The sequence below is a fragment of the Tachysurus fulvidraco genome, chromosome 1 (assembly GCF_022655615.1).
Source record: "Tachysurus fulvidraco isolate hzauxx_2018 chromosome 1, HZAU_PFXX_2.0, whole genome shotgun sequence".
In the NCBI taxonomy this organism is placed as follows: domain Eukaryota; kingdom Metazoa; phylum Chordata; class Actinopteri; order Siluriformes; family Bagridae; genus Tachysurus; species Tachysurus fulvidraco.
In genome coordinates, this window is record NC_062518.1 from 3,686,414 (window position 1) to 3,707,727 (window position 21,314).

General features: G+C 39.5%; 1 protein-coding gene across 1 annotated transcript; it reads right to left on the minus strand.

Annotated features, from left to right (window-relative positions):
- Nucleotides 1–382: 382 nt before the first annotated feature.
- Nucleotides 383–13,994, minus strand: sall1a (spalt-like transcription factor 1a). The gene is made up of 3 exons (XM_027155679.2): nt 12,893–13,994; nt 3,034–6,440; nt 383–1,718 (listed from the first exon to the last, which is right to left on the minus strand). Exons 1-3 carry the CDS (start codon nt 12,963–12,965, stop codon nt 1,275–1,277), a joined length of 3,924 nt encoding a protein of 1,307 aa, XP_027011480.1. The 5' UTR covers nt 12,966–13,994; the 3' UTR covers nt 383–1,274.
- Nucleotides 13,995–21,314: the final 7,320 nt, after the last annotated feature.

Below are 21,314 nucleotides of genomic sequence, written 5' to 3' on the forward strand. Positions count from 1 at the left end.
GAATTAGTTGTTCATTAAAAAGAAGAAGAAGGAGTAGGATGAGAAGAAGAAAAAGAAGCGCTCACACATTGTTCCTTTGAATAAAGGAAAAAGAAAACAAACTCAGATGTATTTGATTATTAGAATAAGGAAAAACAGTACCATAGTTAGTTAGCAGGTATTAAACTATAGAGAAACTGGACCCTTGAAAGATTTTCCACCTTTCCAAGAAAGTGCATGTAACAGTCCAACGGTTTTCAAACCTAATATACATCTTTATATTTATAAAAAACACTATGCATTGCCACCCGGCCGAGCGGATGTTATTGTTGTAGTTGTTGAGAAAGTTTTTTTTTTCTGTTCCTCATCAGACATATATGTACACATGGAACACAGCAAGCCGTTTGCGCTTAAGGGCAGATGAAGACGTGGAAAACCAGCTCATGTTTACTTCAACAGGTACAGAACGGACAGAATGCATTTCATTTCTTTCTCAGGTATAAACCTTATATGTAGACCTTCCTTTGTGTTTGCTCCTGTAACAATTAAGCTAGTGAAAGCTTTGTAGTGTATAGCAACGAGAAATAAAGGGGAAAAAAAAAAAAACTAAACAAAGATTGTGAGAAAGTGAAAAACCACAACACAATAAACACCGAAAACAAGGATTAATTTCTAAAAACAGCTGAGATGTAGTAAAGCTTGCTTCGTTTTTACTTAAATAAATGTTTTTATAATAGACCTATCTCTTGTGTCCTCTGCCTGATGGGAAAAAAAAATATCATAGGCTATTTTTTAACGAGGGAGAAGTTAATACACAGCTGGTAAACCATCTAGCACAGATCAGTGTACATTATTTACAGTCTTTTGTTTTTGCGTATTCAAGCTCTAATGCATCACAAACATGAACAGTTTTGTTATACATACTACAGATAGAAATAATTTAATACTAACGTAAAAGGTTATCTATCCAGAAATGCTAAAAGTTTCAAAAGCACACTTTTACACAATCACACAGCTCCGTTCTGGTGGTAAAACAGAACAAAAAAAAAAAACTTAAGTAATTGTTAATGTTTCCACTTCGATTTTCGAGCAAGGTTATAATCACTAATAAATAAGCTTTGTAAAACATTAACATGTTGTACATTGTACAAAAAGCAAGTTCTCTTCTGTAACTAAAGTCTCAATCATTTTCTTGCACTTGTTCTCCTGTTGTGCATGTGCGAGTACATGTCTTGCAAGTGTTTGTGTTCGTGTTCGTGTGTATCAGCTTGTACCATAGAAGCACTGCTTGTCCTTTAGTTAGTGACAATCTCCTTGTTGTCCTCCATAAAACGAGTGAAGCGGAAGTGAGTGCTGTTTTCCGTGCTGGCCATTTTCTCCAGGCCAGCTAGCGCCGCATTAGTTTCTGAGTTATGCAGCTTGTCCATGCTGCCTGTCAGGCCGCCGATTGGAGAACTGCCCCCGTTACCCACGCTTCCAGACAGCGATGGTGGCAAGCCTCCGTTCTGGATCACAGATATCTCGTTAGTCTTCATCGCCAAGCCGTTAGAGAAGGCGGCTGCGTACTGGTTCCAGAAGCTAGCAGGGTCTCCATTGCCTACCCTGCTGGATAAGTCTTTCTGAAAGAGCTCAGGAAACTTGACTGGGTTTGTTCCCAGGAAGGCCATAGGGCCATCTACAGAGAGCCTTCGTCCTCGTCTCGCTGGGGCACTGTTCCACATGTGAGTACCCATATGCACCTAAATACACACACACACACACACACACACCAATAGAAAAAAGAAAATGGTCAGTAATGTTTACAGATTTGTCCTCACATAAAAAATGAGTTTGTGCAATGATGCAATGGAAAAATAAAATATAAGTAATTTGCTAGTGTTTAGACTCTCAGAAAGCAGTCGCTGAGGTATAAACACTACATTACTCTAGAGGCAGACCAAGCCTCTTCAGAACAAGTAACGTCTTAAATAAGTTGCAACGTCGTCTCCTATCGCACTGGCCACTACTAAATATGGCATATAACCTCTGATTTGCTCTACAAGCTTCTGATTTAAACCTGATACACGATGTATAATAACCTGAGCTGATACTTTTCAGGTCCTACGTACAGCATGCTTAACAAACACATGATACCGATTTGAATTTTTTTTTTCCACAGCAATGCTATTTTTTGCTTCATTCTTCTGAGCCTGTGTCAAACACGAAGAATTTGAAAAATTAAAGTACACACCTCAAATTTGCAATTCGTTTCCCATATTGATCTATGGTGGGAAATTAGCGGTGGCTTTAGCACGATTCACTCTTTAAAACTGGGCGTAGAAAATTGCCTTTGAAAGACAAGTACATAAATATTTGATGTAAGGCCTTTGCTAATGAAGTACACTGTGAAATGCACCTTCAGGTCCTTTAACTTCTCTTAATGAATACACCATAATTACTGATTTATTAGGAGGGGGAATTCGTATCTAGTTAGGCATTTACATTGCTTCCTGAAAATTAAGCTGCCGGTGTGTCAGGTTTCCTCGATTCTTTACAGGCGACTGGTGCGATCACACATGCCCACATAAACCCCCCCCCCCTCGAGTTCCTGTTTATCTGTGAGTGGGGGCCCTTTCTCTTCATGATCAAAGGGAATCTCACGTTTTTCACAAGATAAATTCTGGAAAAATACTGAGCGTGCAGCAGCTCAGGATGGTTGCTGCTGGTAACTGTAGTTAAAGCCTGTTAAGTGAAGCGTTCCTGGCTGTGCTCCATCAGTCACACTCTCAGGTTTCTGCCCAATATTCATATTAATGGGTGACTCAACCTTTCCACTTGTACACCTTTATTTCTGCACAGCCGAGGTGTTCTTTCTCTCTACCTTTTTCATTAGTGCACAATGACGGTGCCTTAATGAGCTTAATGTAGAACCATTACCCATCCAAAAATAAACCCAAGCACATTTTTTTTTTCTAAAAAGATGCCAAATGTTTCTAACAGACTAAATGCACAAAAGGTCCAGCAAAGCACTATATATATTTTTTTATTTATATAAGTAACTAAAGATGTAATTACCTTGAGATTTCCTTTAGTGGTGAATGCACGTCCACAGATGGTGCAAGCAAAGGGTTTCTCCCCAGTGTGGGTCCTTTCATGGATCTGTAGAGCACTAGAAGAGGAGAACATTTTCCCACATGTGTTGCAGTGGTGCTGCTTGGGTGTCCGTCTTGGAGGTGCAGCTGAAAGCACTGGAGATGTAGAAGCGGAAGAGGTCACCATGCTTGAGGGAAGATCTTTGCTCTCAGGTTGAGGAGCATGAAGGAAACCATTTTCAGCCTTAATCAAGGAGGGCAAAGATCCAACAGAAAGCATTGATGGAGTAGGGCTAGATGCCAAGCTGGTGCTGGGCTCAAACAGCTGGGAGGGCAAATCTCTCATTTGGTGGGTCAGCATGTGTTGCTTTAGGTTACCCTTGGTGGAGAAGCCCCGGTTGCAGGCTGTGCAAATGAAAGGTCTTTCTTTGGTATGGCTTCGATAATGGATGTCCAAGGCACTCTGACAGGCAAATGTCTTTCCACAAATGTCACATGATGTGTTCTTAGAAGTGCCTCGGTCACGAAACGAGAAGAGCATGCCAAGAGGGTCTTTAGAAGGGTTCATGGAAGTTAGGTCAAGAGCCCCTAGACCTGAGGAATGGGTTTGCATGAGTCCTGCACTTATGTGCTCCAGTGATAGTGCCCTCTGCTGACGATCGTCCAGACTGGGGGATTTGCGTTGATGGGGAAACCCACTAGAAGGTGATGGAGCTTGCATGGAGGAGGTAGATTCAGAGACAGCTGGACTTCCTGCACTTTGGCTCTCCACATCGCCTCCTGGTGATGAGGAATCATTAGTGAAGTGATCACCTTCAATTGAGCCATATGTTGTTTTAGCTCTGTTAAACTGTGAATCTTCTATCAGACCTGGGGGTGAGTTCTTATCCTGCTGGTCAAGACCTGTTTGCTCCTGTGGCATAGGTGAAGAACACAGGCTGTCTTGGGATGCATCAACTGATTTGGGTGTGTCTGGAACACTGCTATCTGGACCGTCTTCAATTCCCTCCATATTGTCATCTGAGAAATTGTCTAAGTCGTCAAAGTTTCTCTCTTCAAATGAGCCAGCATCAGAGCCCATAGACTCTGGGTAGCTGTCATGGAAAGGGGTGTTGGGAATCTGCCCACCCATGTGCATGCGGATGTGCTGCTGCAAGACAACAGCATTAGTGAACTTCTTCTGGCAAATGGGACAAGAGTGCTGCACCCTCAGAGGTGGCATGGCACGGTGTACGCTGTAGTGGGTCTTCAGGTTGCCCTTTGTGGTAAAGGCACGGCCACAGATTTTGCACTTAAAGGGCCGTTCTCCAGTATGAGTGCGATAATGCATTTTCAGTGCACTCTGACAGCTAAGAACTCGATGGCAGATGACACACTCATTGGGATCTGTCACTTTCCTGTCAATGTTTTCTACTAATTGCTGCAGTTTTGAAGTTTCTGAACCTTGCAATGGATCAAGCAGTCCTCCAAAAGGGAACTTTGCCTTAAACTGTTCTGACATCAGGGGCACCAGTGGGTTGGTAGACATAGGAGGGCTGTTAGAAGTAGTGTACTCTATCTTGCTCTCTCCCACAGAAATTGTGTTTGTTGTGAAGCTAGGAGGCTGGCTACTTTCTTCAGTTTTCCCATTTGAGGTAGGCAAGGTTGCAACATCCCCTTCTTCTGACACACCATCACTGCTCTTTGTGGAAGGTTCTGCTGGACCTGAGTCAGTCTTAGCTGAATGAGAAGGGCTTGTAATGGCCACAGAATGATTTTCCTCCTTCTTGATGAATGGGGGTAAGCTTGGTATAGTGGGTGGGAGCAACATGCCAACTGATGAGCTCAGAGTAGATAAAACAGGCTTACTATCTAGCCAACTAGTTGCTGGCTTCTCTGGTGCCATTGACATGCCATATGGAATTCCAGTGCTGGTTGGAATATTGTCCAAATGCTCTGGTACTGGGTACGGGTTCATCTGGATATGAGGATACTTCTCTTTATGACGTTGAAAGTGTACCTTCAAATTGCCACGGGTCGAAAAGCGGTTGCCACAGATGTTGCATTTGTATGGCCTCTCTCCTGTATGCGAACGTAAGTGGATCTGCAAGGCACTGTCACTCCCAAACACCTTGGCACAAAACCTGCACTTATGTTTGAAGAACGCTTCCTCTGAGCTGCTCTTAGGTTCAAAGGAAGATACACTGGGTTGCTTGTTTTTCCTTTGTTGTGCTAATGCTGCGAGTGAATTGAGATCCTCCACTGTGGTTCCAACACTAGGAAGAGCACTGGAGAACATTGGATTTCCTGGTGGGGGCTGAGGTAGAAGTGAGTTTGCCACAGGATTCAGCAGACTTCCAATCCCAAAGGATGGTGTAGATGACTTTACCAGTGAGGGGGTTCCTAGCTGGGAATGAATACTTCCAGCATATCCAACCCTTTTGTCTGATGTTTGTGTATTTACCACAGCTGTCCCTAGTGCTCCCAGACTCTGCGATGACTCTCCCATTCCAGAGTTGCTTTGAGGTAGCTGTGCTGCACTAGCTATCTGCTTCAGACTACTAATGCTAGCAGACTGGCTGGCTAGACTCTGTGCTAGCCCTGCTGCAGCTGCTAGCTGCTGGGACAGATGAGAACTGAGTGTGGTTAGTGGGTTAGTGGATGAAGCCAGCGTCCCCGGGGAGGAATTGGGTGGCACCTGTAGCTCAGGAGATTGGGATGCCAGCAATAGAATTTGATGACGAATCTGCTCTATTAGCTGCAACTGGTGAATCTGCTGTTGTTGCAGGGCCAGAAGTTGCTCCATGAGAGCAGGCACAGCAATCCGCTGGCCCCCTGCTGATCTTGTCTCCTGAGAGAACTGGGCTACTGCCACTTTGGTGCTCTGGAGATTTTCAATGATAACGTTGCTGTTCATCACAGAGAAGTTTCCAAGTTCTGTCAGATTATTAAGCTGAGGTAGTGAGGCTGAGATAGCAGAGCTGCCCAGGTTGGATCCAGTACTACCCCTACCACCTTGGCTTCCTTCGCTGCTGCAGTCGATGGGGCTGCTTTCCTCCATGTGTCCATTTCCATCGTCATGGCTAACAGAGATTGCAGACACATCCAAATCCATAGCTTCTTCTTTATCCAGTGAGTTATGGTCTGAAAGGTCAGCACACTCCACTTGATCTGCGTTATTAGTCGTGTCATTCACCTGCTCGTCAGGATTATGGGGAGAAGAGCCTGGAGAAAAAGTTCCGGAAGGAGACACAGGATTCTCATTCACTATCAGAACTAATTGATTCTTAGTGCAATTCTTCTGGTGTTGTTCAAGATCCGACAGTTCAAAGAACTCTGCACAGCATCTGCCACAGACATGGGCACCCGAATCTATGCAAGGGGGGTCATCCAGCCTGGGCTCTGTGTCCCCTGAAAAGAAAAGAGAGAGGGAGGACACAGAGAGGGAGAGAGAGAAAGAGAGTGAGAACAAGGGGATTAGTGATTAGAAATGTTTTGCAGCTGAAGAAGCAGCTTTATCTCTTCAATTCTTTTGTTGTTAATCTTCTGTTAATCAGTTTAACATTTATCCTGTTTATACGTTTAAAAAAAAAATACCAGAGGAACAATAAAGCACAAGCACATTTGATTTGACCAACAAAAAAAAACGACTACTCCACAGATGAGCTATGTGGAACATGACAAATGAATAAGTGAGATTAATAATACTTATAAAATAAAAATAATGCTGAAAAATGAGCGCTAAATGATGTGAATTGTAGCTGAATTCCCTCAATCCTACCAACTAAGGTAATCATTTGCTTCAGACAATCCATCAAAACATAAAATACTATGAACTAAGGACATTGGGGCCTAATGAAATTTCATAGAGAGACATTGATTTCCAATATTTCATACCCTTCAAAGCTTACATGTCCACTAGGTGCAAATCAACCATTTGAAGGACTTATTAGACTTTCAATTTGCTGTCAACTTTGCTCATTTTCAACCGGCCCTGTGCATCTTGGACAGGTTATCCCTGTCACTAAACTAATTTGTATCCAGGCAGCCTGCAATCAGGGCCTGACAGGCACAAGCGAATACATCGGCATTCGCTATCACCTCGTTGTACTTGCTGCTGCAGCCGCTACCATAAGCTAAAATGTGAAAAGTTACAAAAATAAATGCTTCGTCCTTTAAAGACTCACACTTTCACTTGTTTTTTAGAAATCAAATTCGGTATAATAAATTTAGAACAAAAATATAAATGATTTCATTTAATAAAATAATTTCAAGTGCATGGTGTATAGTGTTTTAGGTTCAGATTGCGATTGTGTAGCTGTGCAGATGTTTGACACAATCTTTTGTGTTTATTAAAATGGTTATAAATGTAGACAATTTAGTGAATATTTAAGGAATAAAATAAATAAATAAATAAAGGAAGATACAAAATTTTAGTGAAATTGCAATTTGAAAAATGTAATATTAAAAATAATCAAAATAATATTATATACATATATACTGTATATATATATATATATATATATGTGTGTGTGTGTGTGTGTGTGTGTGTGTGTGTGTGTGTGTGTGTGTTTGTGATGAGAAGCAGGTTTTGTCTATTTTTAAAATAAGACAAACATTTTTATAAGACAAAACACTGGAATACTTTTCTGGCTCTCGCTCACCCCCTTAGAAACTATGGCCTCTCTTCAGACTTCCATCTTTCTCCCTCTCTCTCTCTTTTTCTCACCAGACCCGTTCTTTGTATCCTTCAAAAATCTTGCTGTTTTACATACAAGTTGATTTACAAATTGCAATTTTCTATGAATCCCTTTCATTGTGAGGCTTTGCCCTCTACATTTTCATCAGTGTGGGGATTCATTTGCAAATGAAACCCCTGCAGAAGTGTGTCCCGGCCCTGCCGGGAGACAGGACGGCTCCCCATTGTTCCTCAGCATGGGAGCGTCGGAGCAGGACCGAGGGGGCGAGGGTCTAGCCCGCTCATCACGGCAGTTTCTAGAACAGATCCTCTTTAATTCACGGATTATCCTCCCTCAGTGTTTCTCTGTGCTGGAACATCAGATAATGCTAAAGTTGCCATGACACCAAAGCCGTGCCTCACACCACCTCCGTGCCCACCAGACGGGAAAAGTCAACTTTATGATGAAAAGTTTTTAATATTATAACAGAAAAGGTTTAGGTGTGGCTAATGAGGAGAAAAAAATAGGGTTTAATTTAGTCTAGGGGGGAGGGGAGGAGATTAACCAGGAACAGCAAATGGTTTATGGTAAAGCTTTTCAGTTAATCTGTGTGCATTACTTTAAGTGCAAGACTCAAAAGCACCTACATGCCGATTAGGAATAGTGAGCGATGTATAAAGTTATAAAAATTACATTAATCATTTAAATAAATATGCTGCTTTTCTTATTTTGGTTTTACTTCGAAGGCATAATATATGCAACAAGTTGCAACGATCATTTAGTAAATAAAATGCATTTAAACAAAAATATCGAACAACTATTTTGAATTTTGTGATATATAATATTTGTCTAGGACCTAAAACGCATCCTTATATTTTAAGATTTTAAAAAGACGTTGATCATTGATGAAACAGTTGATATATATTTCTCAGAAAAAGAAAAAAAAAAAGATTTATATATACCAGCATTAGTGTGGATAAAACTTTAGGCTTTTGGAAACAGCGGGAAAATAAATAAATAATTTATTCATTTCTATTGCTAAAAATTGCCTACGACATCACCAGACTTTACAAAGTGTTCGGCATTTACAGAGATTTCTAAACAAATCTGTTGCCATGACTTCTATAAAACTCCTTGCACAAATTTGCAAATAGAATAATCGGAATAATTTAATTCGCTAAAATATAATTATATCACTGAATATACTGATTACGTTATACTGATCTAGAAGAAATAAGAAGAAGTAGAAAGACTTCACCATGCATGCTTTGCAGAAGCAAAGAGATACAAGAAACAAACAAACAAACAAATTAAAAAAAAATGCTTGTGGCAGGTTCGAGATGGGAGTTGAGTGGAGGATTAGTGTTTCAAGCCGAAATGAAGCACTAGTTCTAATGAGATCCCAACTTCACAGAGCTGTGGATTTGGGTTCTCAACATGCTACCGAAATCCATCAAGCACATGCTCTGAGCAAACCAAGACAATCGGGAAATACCTGACAAGCAGAAATAGTGCTTTTGAAATAATAATAATAATAATAATAATAATAATAATAATAATAATAATAATAAAAATAAAAAAAATCAGTGAATAAGAAGTAAGAAAATGCAGCATTGCCTACGTTGTTTTGCTCTTCTCCCCGCGTCAGACTACTTTCGAAGAGCGACTTTCTGTTCACCTCTTCATTTCTCTCTGCCTCTGTCCTTCCCACCCTTCTCCCATCCCTCCCATGCCCCCTCTCTCTTTTTCAGCCTTTAGGAAATGTCTCTATGAACACTAGATGGGGTAAAGCTCTTCCCTATGGTCAGCTTTGCTTGGCCTGTGCATCAGGGACATGCTTTAAAACAGGAGGGGTGTGAGAGGGGACTTAACAAAGCAAAGCCAGGCCCTCAAGGCCACTTCCAAAACTTCTCCTACAGAAATAATGGCTGAAAAAAGAACAAGCAACCAAATCCCTGCATATTCGCTGCTATTTGTTTCTCTGTGTCGTGGTATAAACCCGGGTGAGCCGTTGCAGTATCTAAAACTCTCTTTGGGTGGGAAGTATGTTTGCTGGGGTGAAAAGGGAAAACAGCGACATTCATACCCCCCTCCCAGTAAAGCAGCAGTTCCTGCTATGCTCTCTTTAAGCAGGCTCTCTAGGGGTCAGTGATGCAGTACATGAGGACACGCTGTGACCTGATCTCTCCTCACCTCATCACAGAGGGAGGCTGGCAAAGGTTAAAACAGCTTCACATCCCACCCTCGGTGATGGGCCAACAGGGACAGACAACGTGCCTTCCTTCCACTTCTTCGCCATACCGCTCTCAGTTGCCTCCATCATGACTGGGTTTGACAACACCCAGGCCTCCATTTTCCACCCAAAGTTCATCAAAGCGTGTTTTACATAATTGGAATGGAAAGAAGTTTCTAAGTGGGCATAAGTAAAGCAAAATTAGGTGCATCTTGTGCAAAGAAGCCAACAGGTTTTGCATTTTCACTTGCAAAACGCTCTGCTCGGTCATCTGACGCAGAATAACAAAAGTTGCCATTCATTTCCTTATTTAATTTAAGGAGCACAATTCTGCTCTTGTTATTTTTCGAAATTCTGGGCAAACTACAGCTTTGACTCATCTTCGCATGCAAATCCCCAGTGGTCTTAAGATGCGTTTTAAATGTATTTATTTGTCAGATTTGTGTGCTGTTTTCTTGGACTCGTGACAATAATAATAATAATGATAATAATAATAATAATAATAATAATAATAATAATAATAATAATAATGCCCTTTGCGCTTTTACATCCTGCAAAGTCGAATTAGTTAAAAAACAGAACATTTTAATATAAAAGCGGTCTGTGTGTGTGTATATGTGTGTGTGAGTGCGCGCGTGCATGTGTGTGTATGTGTGTGTGCGTGCGCACGAGCTCCGTCAAATTTGAAAACTTAGTTTAAAAAGTAAAGGAATAAATTATGCGCTAAACGATGGAAAAATGATGCTTTTCATTTCGGGGAAAAAAGAAAGAATCAACTAGTGTCATAACAGTCTGTGTGCAAATCGCCTTTCTTATCTGTCCTTTATCACTGCAGCTTACGAAGATAACGTAAACTGTATAGGAGAAAAACCAAAGTTAGGTGGTGAAAACAGTGCAAGTGTTGCATCACTTCTTTCTGCGTAGTTGTATTATTTTGAAGTCCCAAAAATTGACATGTCGCAGATATCAGGAAATCATCTGACGAGTATTAGGTGGACAACGTCCAAAGGAAAAGCTTTTCAAGTTGCTCACAGCCTGTAGGAAAACTTCTCTCTCTTTTTTTGGCATGTCACCATATGTACCATTTGGAAGCAATAGGGAAAATCGAATTAAAAAAAAAACCCAATTGCGTAGAAAATTACTCGAGCTTCGATACTAGAAACTAAAACCCTTATCGCATCAAAGCCTCCTTTCAAAATCAGGAAAACGAAAAGTGATATCAAACGCCGAAAAGTGGACAGAGATGGACCTATTCCTCCAGATAACACTTTTAAGCCATAAATAGGCCACTTTATGGAAGAAATGTTAATGCGCGCTAAACGCTGTTTTAGACATCAAATGAGCCTCTTGCATGCTTTGAAGTGCGCAGTTTAAAATAACTTAAGATTATCCTAAAGACAAGAACGTCTAATTATTATCATCTTTACAAGAAAAGGGGGCAAAGACCCAACCTCCTGCCTCATTACAAAATAATAATAATAATAATAATAATAATAATAATAATAATAATAATAATAATAATAATAATAGTAACAAAATGGTATTTTACATTCATTAAAGGTAGTATTTATGTGTGTATTACATTTTAGTCTCATGTTGTTAGGTTAGTTCTGACCAGCAGTTTCAGCAAATACATATACAAGCTTTAACCCTAACTGTACGCAACTTTACGCACATTAAACTACGCAAAAGCGCGTTTTTTTAAGTGTTGTCGAAAACAGTGAACACAGCAAGACTTTATATGAACCTGGCATTTTTGTGCGCTTTTGTTTTTGTTTTTGTTTTTTATTTTCTTTTTTTTTCTTTTTTCTTTTCCAGACGCTCTACATTATGCGATATAAAGACAAAATTGCAACGATTTTACGCCCTAAAAAGAGTAATATTCAGTCCATCACTGATATTTTAACGTGTAAAATATCTCGTATTTCACAACAAAATCAAAATAATTATGACTTCATATGTTTTGGATATGATGTCAAAAATCAAGTTGAACGGTTTTGCGTGGACAAATCTAAACAATCTGATTAAAAATACACTTTTTTACATTTTCTCCATTTCAAATAGATCAAAATAGTGATCATGAAAAAGGCTAAATCGTTTGCTTTGCATTTTGGACCGAGTGCAAAACACACCACGAGGAATGAAACTAATAAATACGTGACTCACGAGTAAGTTTGTGACAAAATTAGGCCTAAAGTCAAGTCGTTAAAAAAAGAAAAGAAAAGAAAAGAAAAAAAAGAAGCGTGTGTGAGTTTCCGTAGTGCTGGGTGCATTTTGTACGCGTCTAACGGAGGATGGGAGAGGGGGGGAAAGACTCCAAACGTCTGTGGGTCGTAACAAGACGGCAAATGGATCTCTAACCGGTGCGTAAAGATGACAATAAATAAATAAAACATAGACTTAGTCAATTGTTTATTCTAGAAAAACGAGATAGTAAAGACTGAAAAGTTAATGCTTGTATTTTTTTCCCATTTTCTCTCTCTCTCTCTCTAAATCACAGAATATTCAGTTATAATTACATAACACGGGTGCAGTTGTGATTCCAAATATCTAACATTGGGTAAAAACCTTAGAAGTAGAAAATAAATCAAACAGAAAACTTTTTTTTGCGTGTTTTTGAGTGTTTATTAAGAAGCTTGGTTTAAACTTTTAGAGAGTTTTTACAAATCAGGTCTAGATTACACTGATAGAGGTCTTCTGTGCAGAAGTGGAAGATAGAGGTCTTCTGTGCTTAACGAATATATAATAAAGCAGTTTTTAGATAGTTCCGAACGCTTCCTCTTTTCTATCTATTTCTACTGTGATCGATTTGTATAAAGATGAGATAGAAAGGGCTGCTCAGACTGCGGAGGAGGAAGAAGAAAAGCAGAAAGAAAAAGAAAGAAAGTGAAAAATTAAGAATTAGTTAGTAGTTTGGAGAGCTTGGAAAGCTTGGCGTCTCCGGGACTCACCATCACGCTCGCTCACTGCCGGCTGCGGCTCGGACTGAAAATGCTGCGGCTTCGCTTGCTTCCTCCGCGACATGCTGTCTCACGCATGGGCCACTCAAAAAACAATCGCTCCAAAAAACTTCCCAGAAATCACGGACACGGAGCCCATCCAGCGCGCATGTGTCCCGTTATGATTATCAATAATGCCTCACAATTAATCATACGGCGAAAGCAAGGGGGAGAGAGAGAAGGAGAGAGAGAAAGAGAGAGAGATGGGGGTGAGGGGGAGGGATGGGTGTGTTTGAAAGGCGATTGGCACCTCGCCAGCCTCCCCCTATTCAAATGAAGTCTCTTTAATCAATTAGCCGCTGATTTGCTGGGGACTCTTGTCTCTCCGGCTGCTCCCACCCAATGAGTCGATTCGAGTGTGGAAGAAAGGCTGGATTTTTTTCTCTCTCTTTCTTTTTTTTGCCCCAAACTCTCTTCAGACGCAGTTTAACCCCTTTTTTAAAAAAAGTAACCAGCTGGAGAACACGTTAAAAGCTTTATCTCAACACTGCAGGAATGTCAATTTCTGGCCCATGTGTAGCAAGCAAGTTGTCTCTTCTGGCGCTGGGTTTAACGCACGCGTTCAAGTTTCAGTTCAGTTCAAGTGTACCGTAATAAGAAAGCAAACCAGCAACAAAACATCGGCGATCCTTTTTTTCTTTCTTTCCTTTCCTTTGATTTCTTGTTTTTTGCTTCAATTTCTCACGTTTTCTCCTCTTTTCTAAATCAACATACAGTCCTGGTGCATGAACTCGCCGCTTGTACCTAAACTCGCTTGATCCTCAAGACGAGGAGTGAGTGAGTATGTGTGCGCGCGCGCGCGTGTGTCTGTGTGTGTGTGTGTGTGTGTGAGAGAGAGAGAGAGAGAGAGAGAGAGAGAGAGAGAGAGAGAGAGAGAGAGAGAGAGAGAGTAAGTAACGAGAAAAAACAGTAGGTCGGTAAATGGGTTTGCGTGCGTCACGGCGTCGGGAGTCCAGAGATCGTGTCGAATATCCTCAAATCAGACCGGTTCGATTATCGTCGAGCGGGGATGAGTAACGCGTTTTCATCACGCGTCGCGTTCAGCCAACAAACAAACTTTAAGGGCCCTTGTTGGGACTGTGAGAAATCATGAGCCCGGCCCATCTGCTATCTGATTGGTCAGTGCTGTGCTCCATCATACGCAGCTCTTTCTCTCTCTCTCTCTCTCTCTCTCTCTCTCTCTCTCTCTCTCTCTCTCTCTCTCTCTCTCTCTCTCACACACACACACACACACACACACACACACACACACACACACACACACACACACACACACACACACACACACACACAGACACAGTGACTCGCGTCTGTACCTTGCGCTTTCGCACTTCTCCACAACTGTTTGAATGCGTGCCATCTAGGGCAAAATGATATCAGAAAGCGTTTTTTTCCTTCGGTTTGTTTTCTTTCAACCTGTGCCGGAGAGTCTCTGATGCAACAGCGAGACTCTTATTTAATGTCTCACAGAGAGTCACAAAGCAGAGACAGGAGGTGAAACGGATTCAGTGCTGAATAAAGTCGAGTATAGAAATATCGACTTATTAATTGTCCTCCTTTATCGTTCCCAATAGAAATACGTCATGATATCAAAAAAGCCTATTTTAATTAATTCTTCTTCTTATTTATTTTTTTTTAAGACAAGAAGAAATATTTTAATCTACATAGACGTGCTGCAGATTTGGATAGTTTATTTAAACAAATAAAAATATTTATTTAGATTTTTTTTGTCAGTCCGTTTTTGTTGATTTAAAACGTGTTTATTTTAAACGTGTAAATTACCGCGTTTATGACAAATTAAAATCACAGGGATTCACAGCCACGTTATTTATGTAAATAAAAATAATTGTTTATTTGAAATATCGGGACGCATCTTATATACTGTTTAAGAGGAGAGGAGAAGCTGCAGGAAATAATAATAATAATAATAATAATAATAATAATAATAATAATAATAATAATAATAATAATAATAATAATATAAAAATAGATATTAACAGCATTAATAGTCTGAGACACAGGATTGATTGCATTAAATGCGGGAAGAGTTTTAAGAATGAGATTTGGCTGTACAGCGGGTGATTTATGTCCAGGACAAGACAAACGAAGCCATCAGTCCGGCTGATTTTGAGAAATGAAGATAATAATGTTACTATAGGTGATGCCTCGGATGCCATTATTTTTCTCTGAATATTTAACGAGGTGCTGCGGGGCGAGATGGATCAGGTCTTCCACAGAGTCAGCTCTCTGTACTGAGGGCGTCTCTTTTTTTACTTATTAATGAAAGAAAAAGAGGAATAAAGACACAGGGGGAGAAGCTGCAGAAACAGACGGACTTTTTGTTTGGAGCTGACGCACAGAGCAGAAATCAATATCCTACTTATCCTTAACACGCCACTTGATTAGGTTGCTTCATGTTGTTTTCATAGGTTGTTTTCATATTTTATATATATGAGTGGATGAGTGTTGTGTGTGTGTATGTAAATTGTATATATATATATATATATATATATATATATATATATATATATATATATATATATATATATATATATATATATACAATTTACATACACACACACAACACTCATCCACTCATCATATATATATATATATATATATATATATATATATATATATATATATATATATTTATATATTTATATAATAAGAATTAAATTAGATTAGATCATTAAATTAGAAATGAACAACACTCATTCACTCATATTTATCTGTAACATGGCTGGAATCCTTGCAATAATTAAATAATAATAGTAATTATTATTATTAGAATAAAACAACCTGCGCGTATTATCATGTTTTCAGTATTTTATAATATGCTGAAAGTGTGTCACGCTTTTAATCAAGTTTTGTCTATAAAACGTATATTTTGTCTATAAAACGTCTATAAAACCTATTATTTTGTTTGCTCTCACAAGGATGAGTGTGGAGATGAGCACACACAGCTCTCACACATCTCTCCGATGCTGCGCTCTGGAAAACCCTCCGACTCGCCGCTCCACCGAGCGCAAGACATTCTCAATGAAATTCCCGAGCTTGTGAACAGAAAAGTGGAACCCAGTCTGGGTCTGAGTTGCAGGTGTGTGTGCGTGCGTGCGTGCATGCGTGTGTGTCTGTGTGTGTGTGTGTGTGTGTGGGTGTGGGTGTGTTGGGGAGAGGAGGGTGAGGGAGGGTGGTGAATAAAAACAAAACACTGGCTTTCAACTTTCATCTCGTGTCGCCTATCTTTGAAGAGATAGATAGATAGATAGATAGATAGATAGATAGATAGATAGATAGATAGATAGATAGATAGATAGATAGATAGATAGATAGATAGATAGATAAACATAGGCAGATAGATATTTCATATATTTAGGTAAATTGTGTATATTTATTTTATAAAATTATTCATTTGATTGCAAATGCGCATTTTAAATGTCTTTGAATAAATATGATGTATTTCTTAGTCACAGGTCGTAATCAAAGTGACAGGGTAGTAACTATGGATGCGCGTTCCCGCCAGGTCAATTACCCATCTATACCAGCGCGGGAGCGCGCACGCCCATCATTCACTATTATCACCAACCGTCCGATAATTGATCGTTCCACCAAACAACAAAAAAAAGTACCAAGGGGCGTTTGAGCGCATAATTGAATAGCATAAGCAATACCCATGGACACTATAGATCACCTCTCTCTCTCTCTCTCTCTCTCTCTCTCTCTCTCTCTCTCTCTCTCTCTCTCTCTCTCTCTCTCTCTCTCTCTCTCTCTCTCTCTCTCTCTCTCTCTGTCTGTTCCCTTATAAAGAGCTTTTTTTTTTTTTTTTTTGCTGTCTCCACATTCAACACGTAGCTTCCGCTAAAGAGCTGCGCTGCGGAGAGAATTACAAACAGTTGGATCACACTTACAAACACACAAAAAGAGAGGAAAATGTGGAAGGGGTTTAATACGTTGCGTTTGAACGTTGTGTGATTTGGGGAGGCGGCTTTAAGTCTTTGTATTGTGTAAATAATGATGGAGGCAATAAGGTGTTGGCTCTTTCATCAGTGTGTTCCTTCTACACATGTGTACAGAAATGTGTTTCAATGCGCTTCACGCCCAGAATTTAAAGAATCTCAAGGAGATGCAATTAACACACTGATTATAAACTGACACACAGATGTAAAAGAGGAAGATTTCCACCAGAATCTGGATTGAAACCAAAGTTTGTACACAAACGCGATTTTATCTAGTATTAAATTAAATTTAGACCATGAACTTACGATATGATATGGATATTGAGATATGGATATTGAGATATTAAGGTTTTTTATTTTTCATTTTTTTAAACATCTAACTTTATTTTACATTCATTTTTAAATTCTGATGAAGTGACTGAACTTTGAAAGCATCTCACTGGATGTTTATATTAATTTTCTTTGAAAGTGTAACATTTCTACAGATTTCCATCTCATTTTCTGTTTCTGTGTTCATTTCATTTTGATATGAAATGATCAAAATTCAGTTTCCTCAAGCTCAATTTTTTTTAATTTTAAATCAAAATAATGCTGTAAAATAACATGGTGCATGGCATGTAGGATTTATTACATCAATGATTGTGATGTAATATATTTATCACATGGCCGAATCCCTGCTGTAAACAGCTTCAAGTATAAAAAATATGAAATTCTTCTTTGTCTTCCACAAAAAAAAGGCTAATTATAGAAATTAGAAATAAAATAGTATTACATCAAGATAAGCCAAACAAACCAAAAACTGCTTTCATGTGACTACAAGCAAATAGAAATGACAAAACAGTATAAGCAATTAATGACCCTGTCATAAAGTTATTATAATTTTAATGGGGAAATTTTCAAATGCATCATTTGACCAAAGCTAAAAGAGGAAAAAATAGTTTGTGGTGTCACAAGGTGCCTTTTGGCGAGTGATTTAGAATGAGAGATAGGCGGCATTAAAATGCTGTACCTGGCCTGGCAGAGAAAGCTCTCCATTAATTAAGAGGTCTGAACTGCTGTTCCCTAACACACACACACACACACACACACACACACACACACACACACACACACACACACACACACACACACACACACACACACACACACACACACAACACACACACATCTTTTTCCACACTCTGTGTGTCTCTTTGTGGTCGTGACTCGGATGCTGCCACATCACTCGATATGACTGGGGCGTGTTTGTTTTTTCAATCTCTCAGCTGGAGCTGGCCGGCATCAAAGAGATACGGCGGACGTTTGGAGCTCGTACAGAAAAGAAAAAAGTGCCAACGAAGTGTGAGAGAGTCATCTGTTGACAGCGTTCTCTTTCTCCTTTTCTTGCACACACTTTTTTAGCACGCTCTAGCTGGAGTGTGTGAATGCGTCACACCCAAACCTGTGTTTATCTCGAAAACGCTGTTTACGTATTCATGGGGAAAAGAGATTCCCGAGGCGGATAAAGAACAGCCAAGTGAACGAAGAGTAAAGAAGAAAAGCTCAAGTGTGGAATTAGACATCCCTAAAGCAAGGACCACAGCTAGCATGTAGTGTAGCGTAGCAAAGAATTAGCAAGATTAGAACAATATTTGAAAACTGTAAGCAAAAATTTAATCTGATCCGAATTTATTACTTCTTTTTGGTCTGTAAAACATTATGTGTTTGTATCACATGATAACATTCCTACAGCAAGCTTTTTAGGGACATTAGTAACATTAACGTTTTAAAAATATAGTTTTTTAGTTAACAGTGAAATGTTTAAATGTGTCCTAATAGTCCAAAATGTTTAGAAGTTCTTGAATACTTAATAATGTTAGCTGTGTTCTGTAGCTGGTAATTAGCTTGCTCTTGTTCCTTCAAGCATCAGGCTAGCTAGATAATTCTAGCATTCGTTAAGGATTCATGTGTTAGCTTGATAACTCGTGTTAAAAGCCAGCTGAGGAAAAGTGAATTGGCAAATAAGTTCACTTTTAATTTGCTATTTGACATTCAAAGTTTTTTTTTTTTTTTTGAGTATTTACAACCCTAGGCATCGATTTCATAGTGAAACGTAATGATCACATGAGACAGTGACGCTGGACATTATGTTAATCGTCACTCCTGATTCTGTGCAAGAACAAACGTGTAACGATGCGTTAATGTCAGGTCATGTCAGAAAGATCGTATGTACAAGTTGAACACAAACGAAGCTCACCACAAAAAGTCCTAATTACAAGTAGGGAAACTCTGGATTTCCTTTGAGCTCAGAGATTAGACATTGGAGGCGTTTCAGTAAGAAAACATGGTGGAATCAACAGATGTGAAGTATGTTCTGGTAAAAATTTGCTCTAGTTGAATGTTGACTCACGTAAACGCTAAAATTTAGACCGGGTTCTAAATTTATCGTAAGCCAAAAAGTGAAAAACACCTAATGCACATGAATGTTCTTTATTTTCTAGAGAAGGAGAGTTAAAAAGACCTTGATGCATTTTTTGTAGTTAATTAAGAGAAGGTTCATCTCCATCTCAGACCAACTAAAGTGACTTTAAGGCACCTGACGTCGTAATTACGACCATTTTACGAAACGCGTAAATACAAACCCACCAGTTGCCATTACGCATTATGCATTACGCATTATGCTTGTCATGCGTAGTTTGTACGTCCATAGTTATATCCGAATACCAATGTGCGTAATTTCAATATAAATTTTTTCGTCTCTTCTCAAAATTCAGCCTAACACGCTCCAAATATTTCGTCACATCTACATTACAGCACAGTGAAATTCTTTCGTCACATATCCCTAAATTTGGAGTTTGGGGTCAGAGTACAGGGTCAGACATGATACAGCACCCCTGGTGGAGAAAGGGTTAAGAGCTTTCCTTAAGCACCCAACAGCAGCAGCTTGTCAGTGTCGGGGCTTGAACCCAGATCCTCTAATCAATAACCCAGAGCCTTAACTCCTTGAGCCTCTACTGTCCGTCTCAAAACACACTCGATGTCTATCTGTGTAGCTTATCATCTACTCGATCATCACTGCATTATTTCATGCTCAGAGTCTCCACCATCGTTCCAGCACCAGAACTTTGGGTGAATTATTTTTGAGCAAAATCTCGCAGCTAAGAAAACACCCTGATATTCCAGTACATAGTTTCTAAGTTTCATAACTTTTATATGTGTACCAAACTTTTTTAAATAGAAATGTTTAACCGCAGCTTCCTCTAACCATGAAATGATACTCTGATCTGATCATATTCCATAAGTACGTATGTGTTTCCTTTCCAGACCACTCGGGATTATGGACGTATTGTGTTCTTGCGATTAGACTTAAAGCCACGGATAAAATCCTAGCACAGAGGCACTAAAATGGCATCTGGTATGTCTAAAACAAATCCACATCACTCATCATGGCATTGACGGATGATATTTGGAGTAGCAGCTCCTCCGTTCGTCCGCCAGCCGAGGCGTGAGAGAGAGAGAGGAATTATTTCGATACACTCCGAAAAAGTCTAAAATCAAACAAAACGAAACGAAACAAGCAAAAATAAAAATCCCCACAAACATCTTGAAGTAAATGGCGATCGTCAAATAACAATGACGCTGTATAAATATTCGTAGGAAAATAAAACGTGAAATTATACGTTATACGTTAAAGGCTGTTAGCCCACAAGCTCGAGTTCTCAGACGACAACTCGGACTACACGGATCCTCTTGTGCAAACACGCTACGTGATTACTGGAACCACGGTAATATATAGACAGAGAGGAAAAGAGTAGCCAGGAGGCTTAACAAAGAGTCAACCACAGAAAAGGGACAAAAAAAAAAAAAAAGAAGAAAGGCAGACAAACACCCCCAACACACACACACATACACACACACACATACACACACACACACACACACACACACACACACACACACATACATACACACACAAGTTAAGATGCTGCTCACCCACCATAAATATCTCACCGGAGTTTAAACACATCTGGTGTTTTATTTCTGAGGACTGAGAGCAGAAGATATTTGTTAGGGGAGGGCAACACACACACACACACACACACACACACACACACACACACACACACACACATAATGACTTAGGTGCTAACTTCTATGTCTACAACAACACTGTCTCACAATTTCGGAACAGCTCACATTACTCTGTCCATTCAACATCTTATTCCTTTTAGTAAGTGAAATAAAACTTAAAAACAAAAACAAAAATAAATTTATCCATTCAAATGTTGCTCTTAAAAGTGAGAGTTGAAGTTTTAGCAAAGCATTAGCAACATTTTTGAACTAACCCAGTTACGTTCTTAGTTTCTTTGAGCATCAAGGAGTAAAAACAGACAAAACATTTCAGTCTGATGAATCGTCAATAAAGGTTTAGCGGT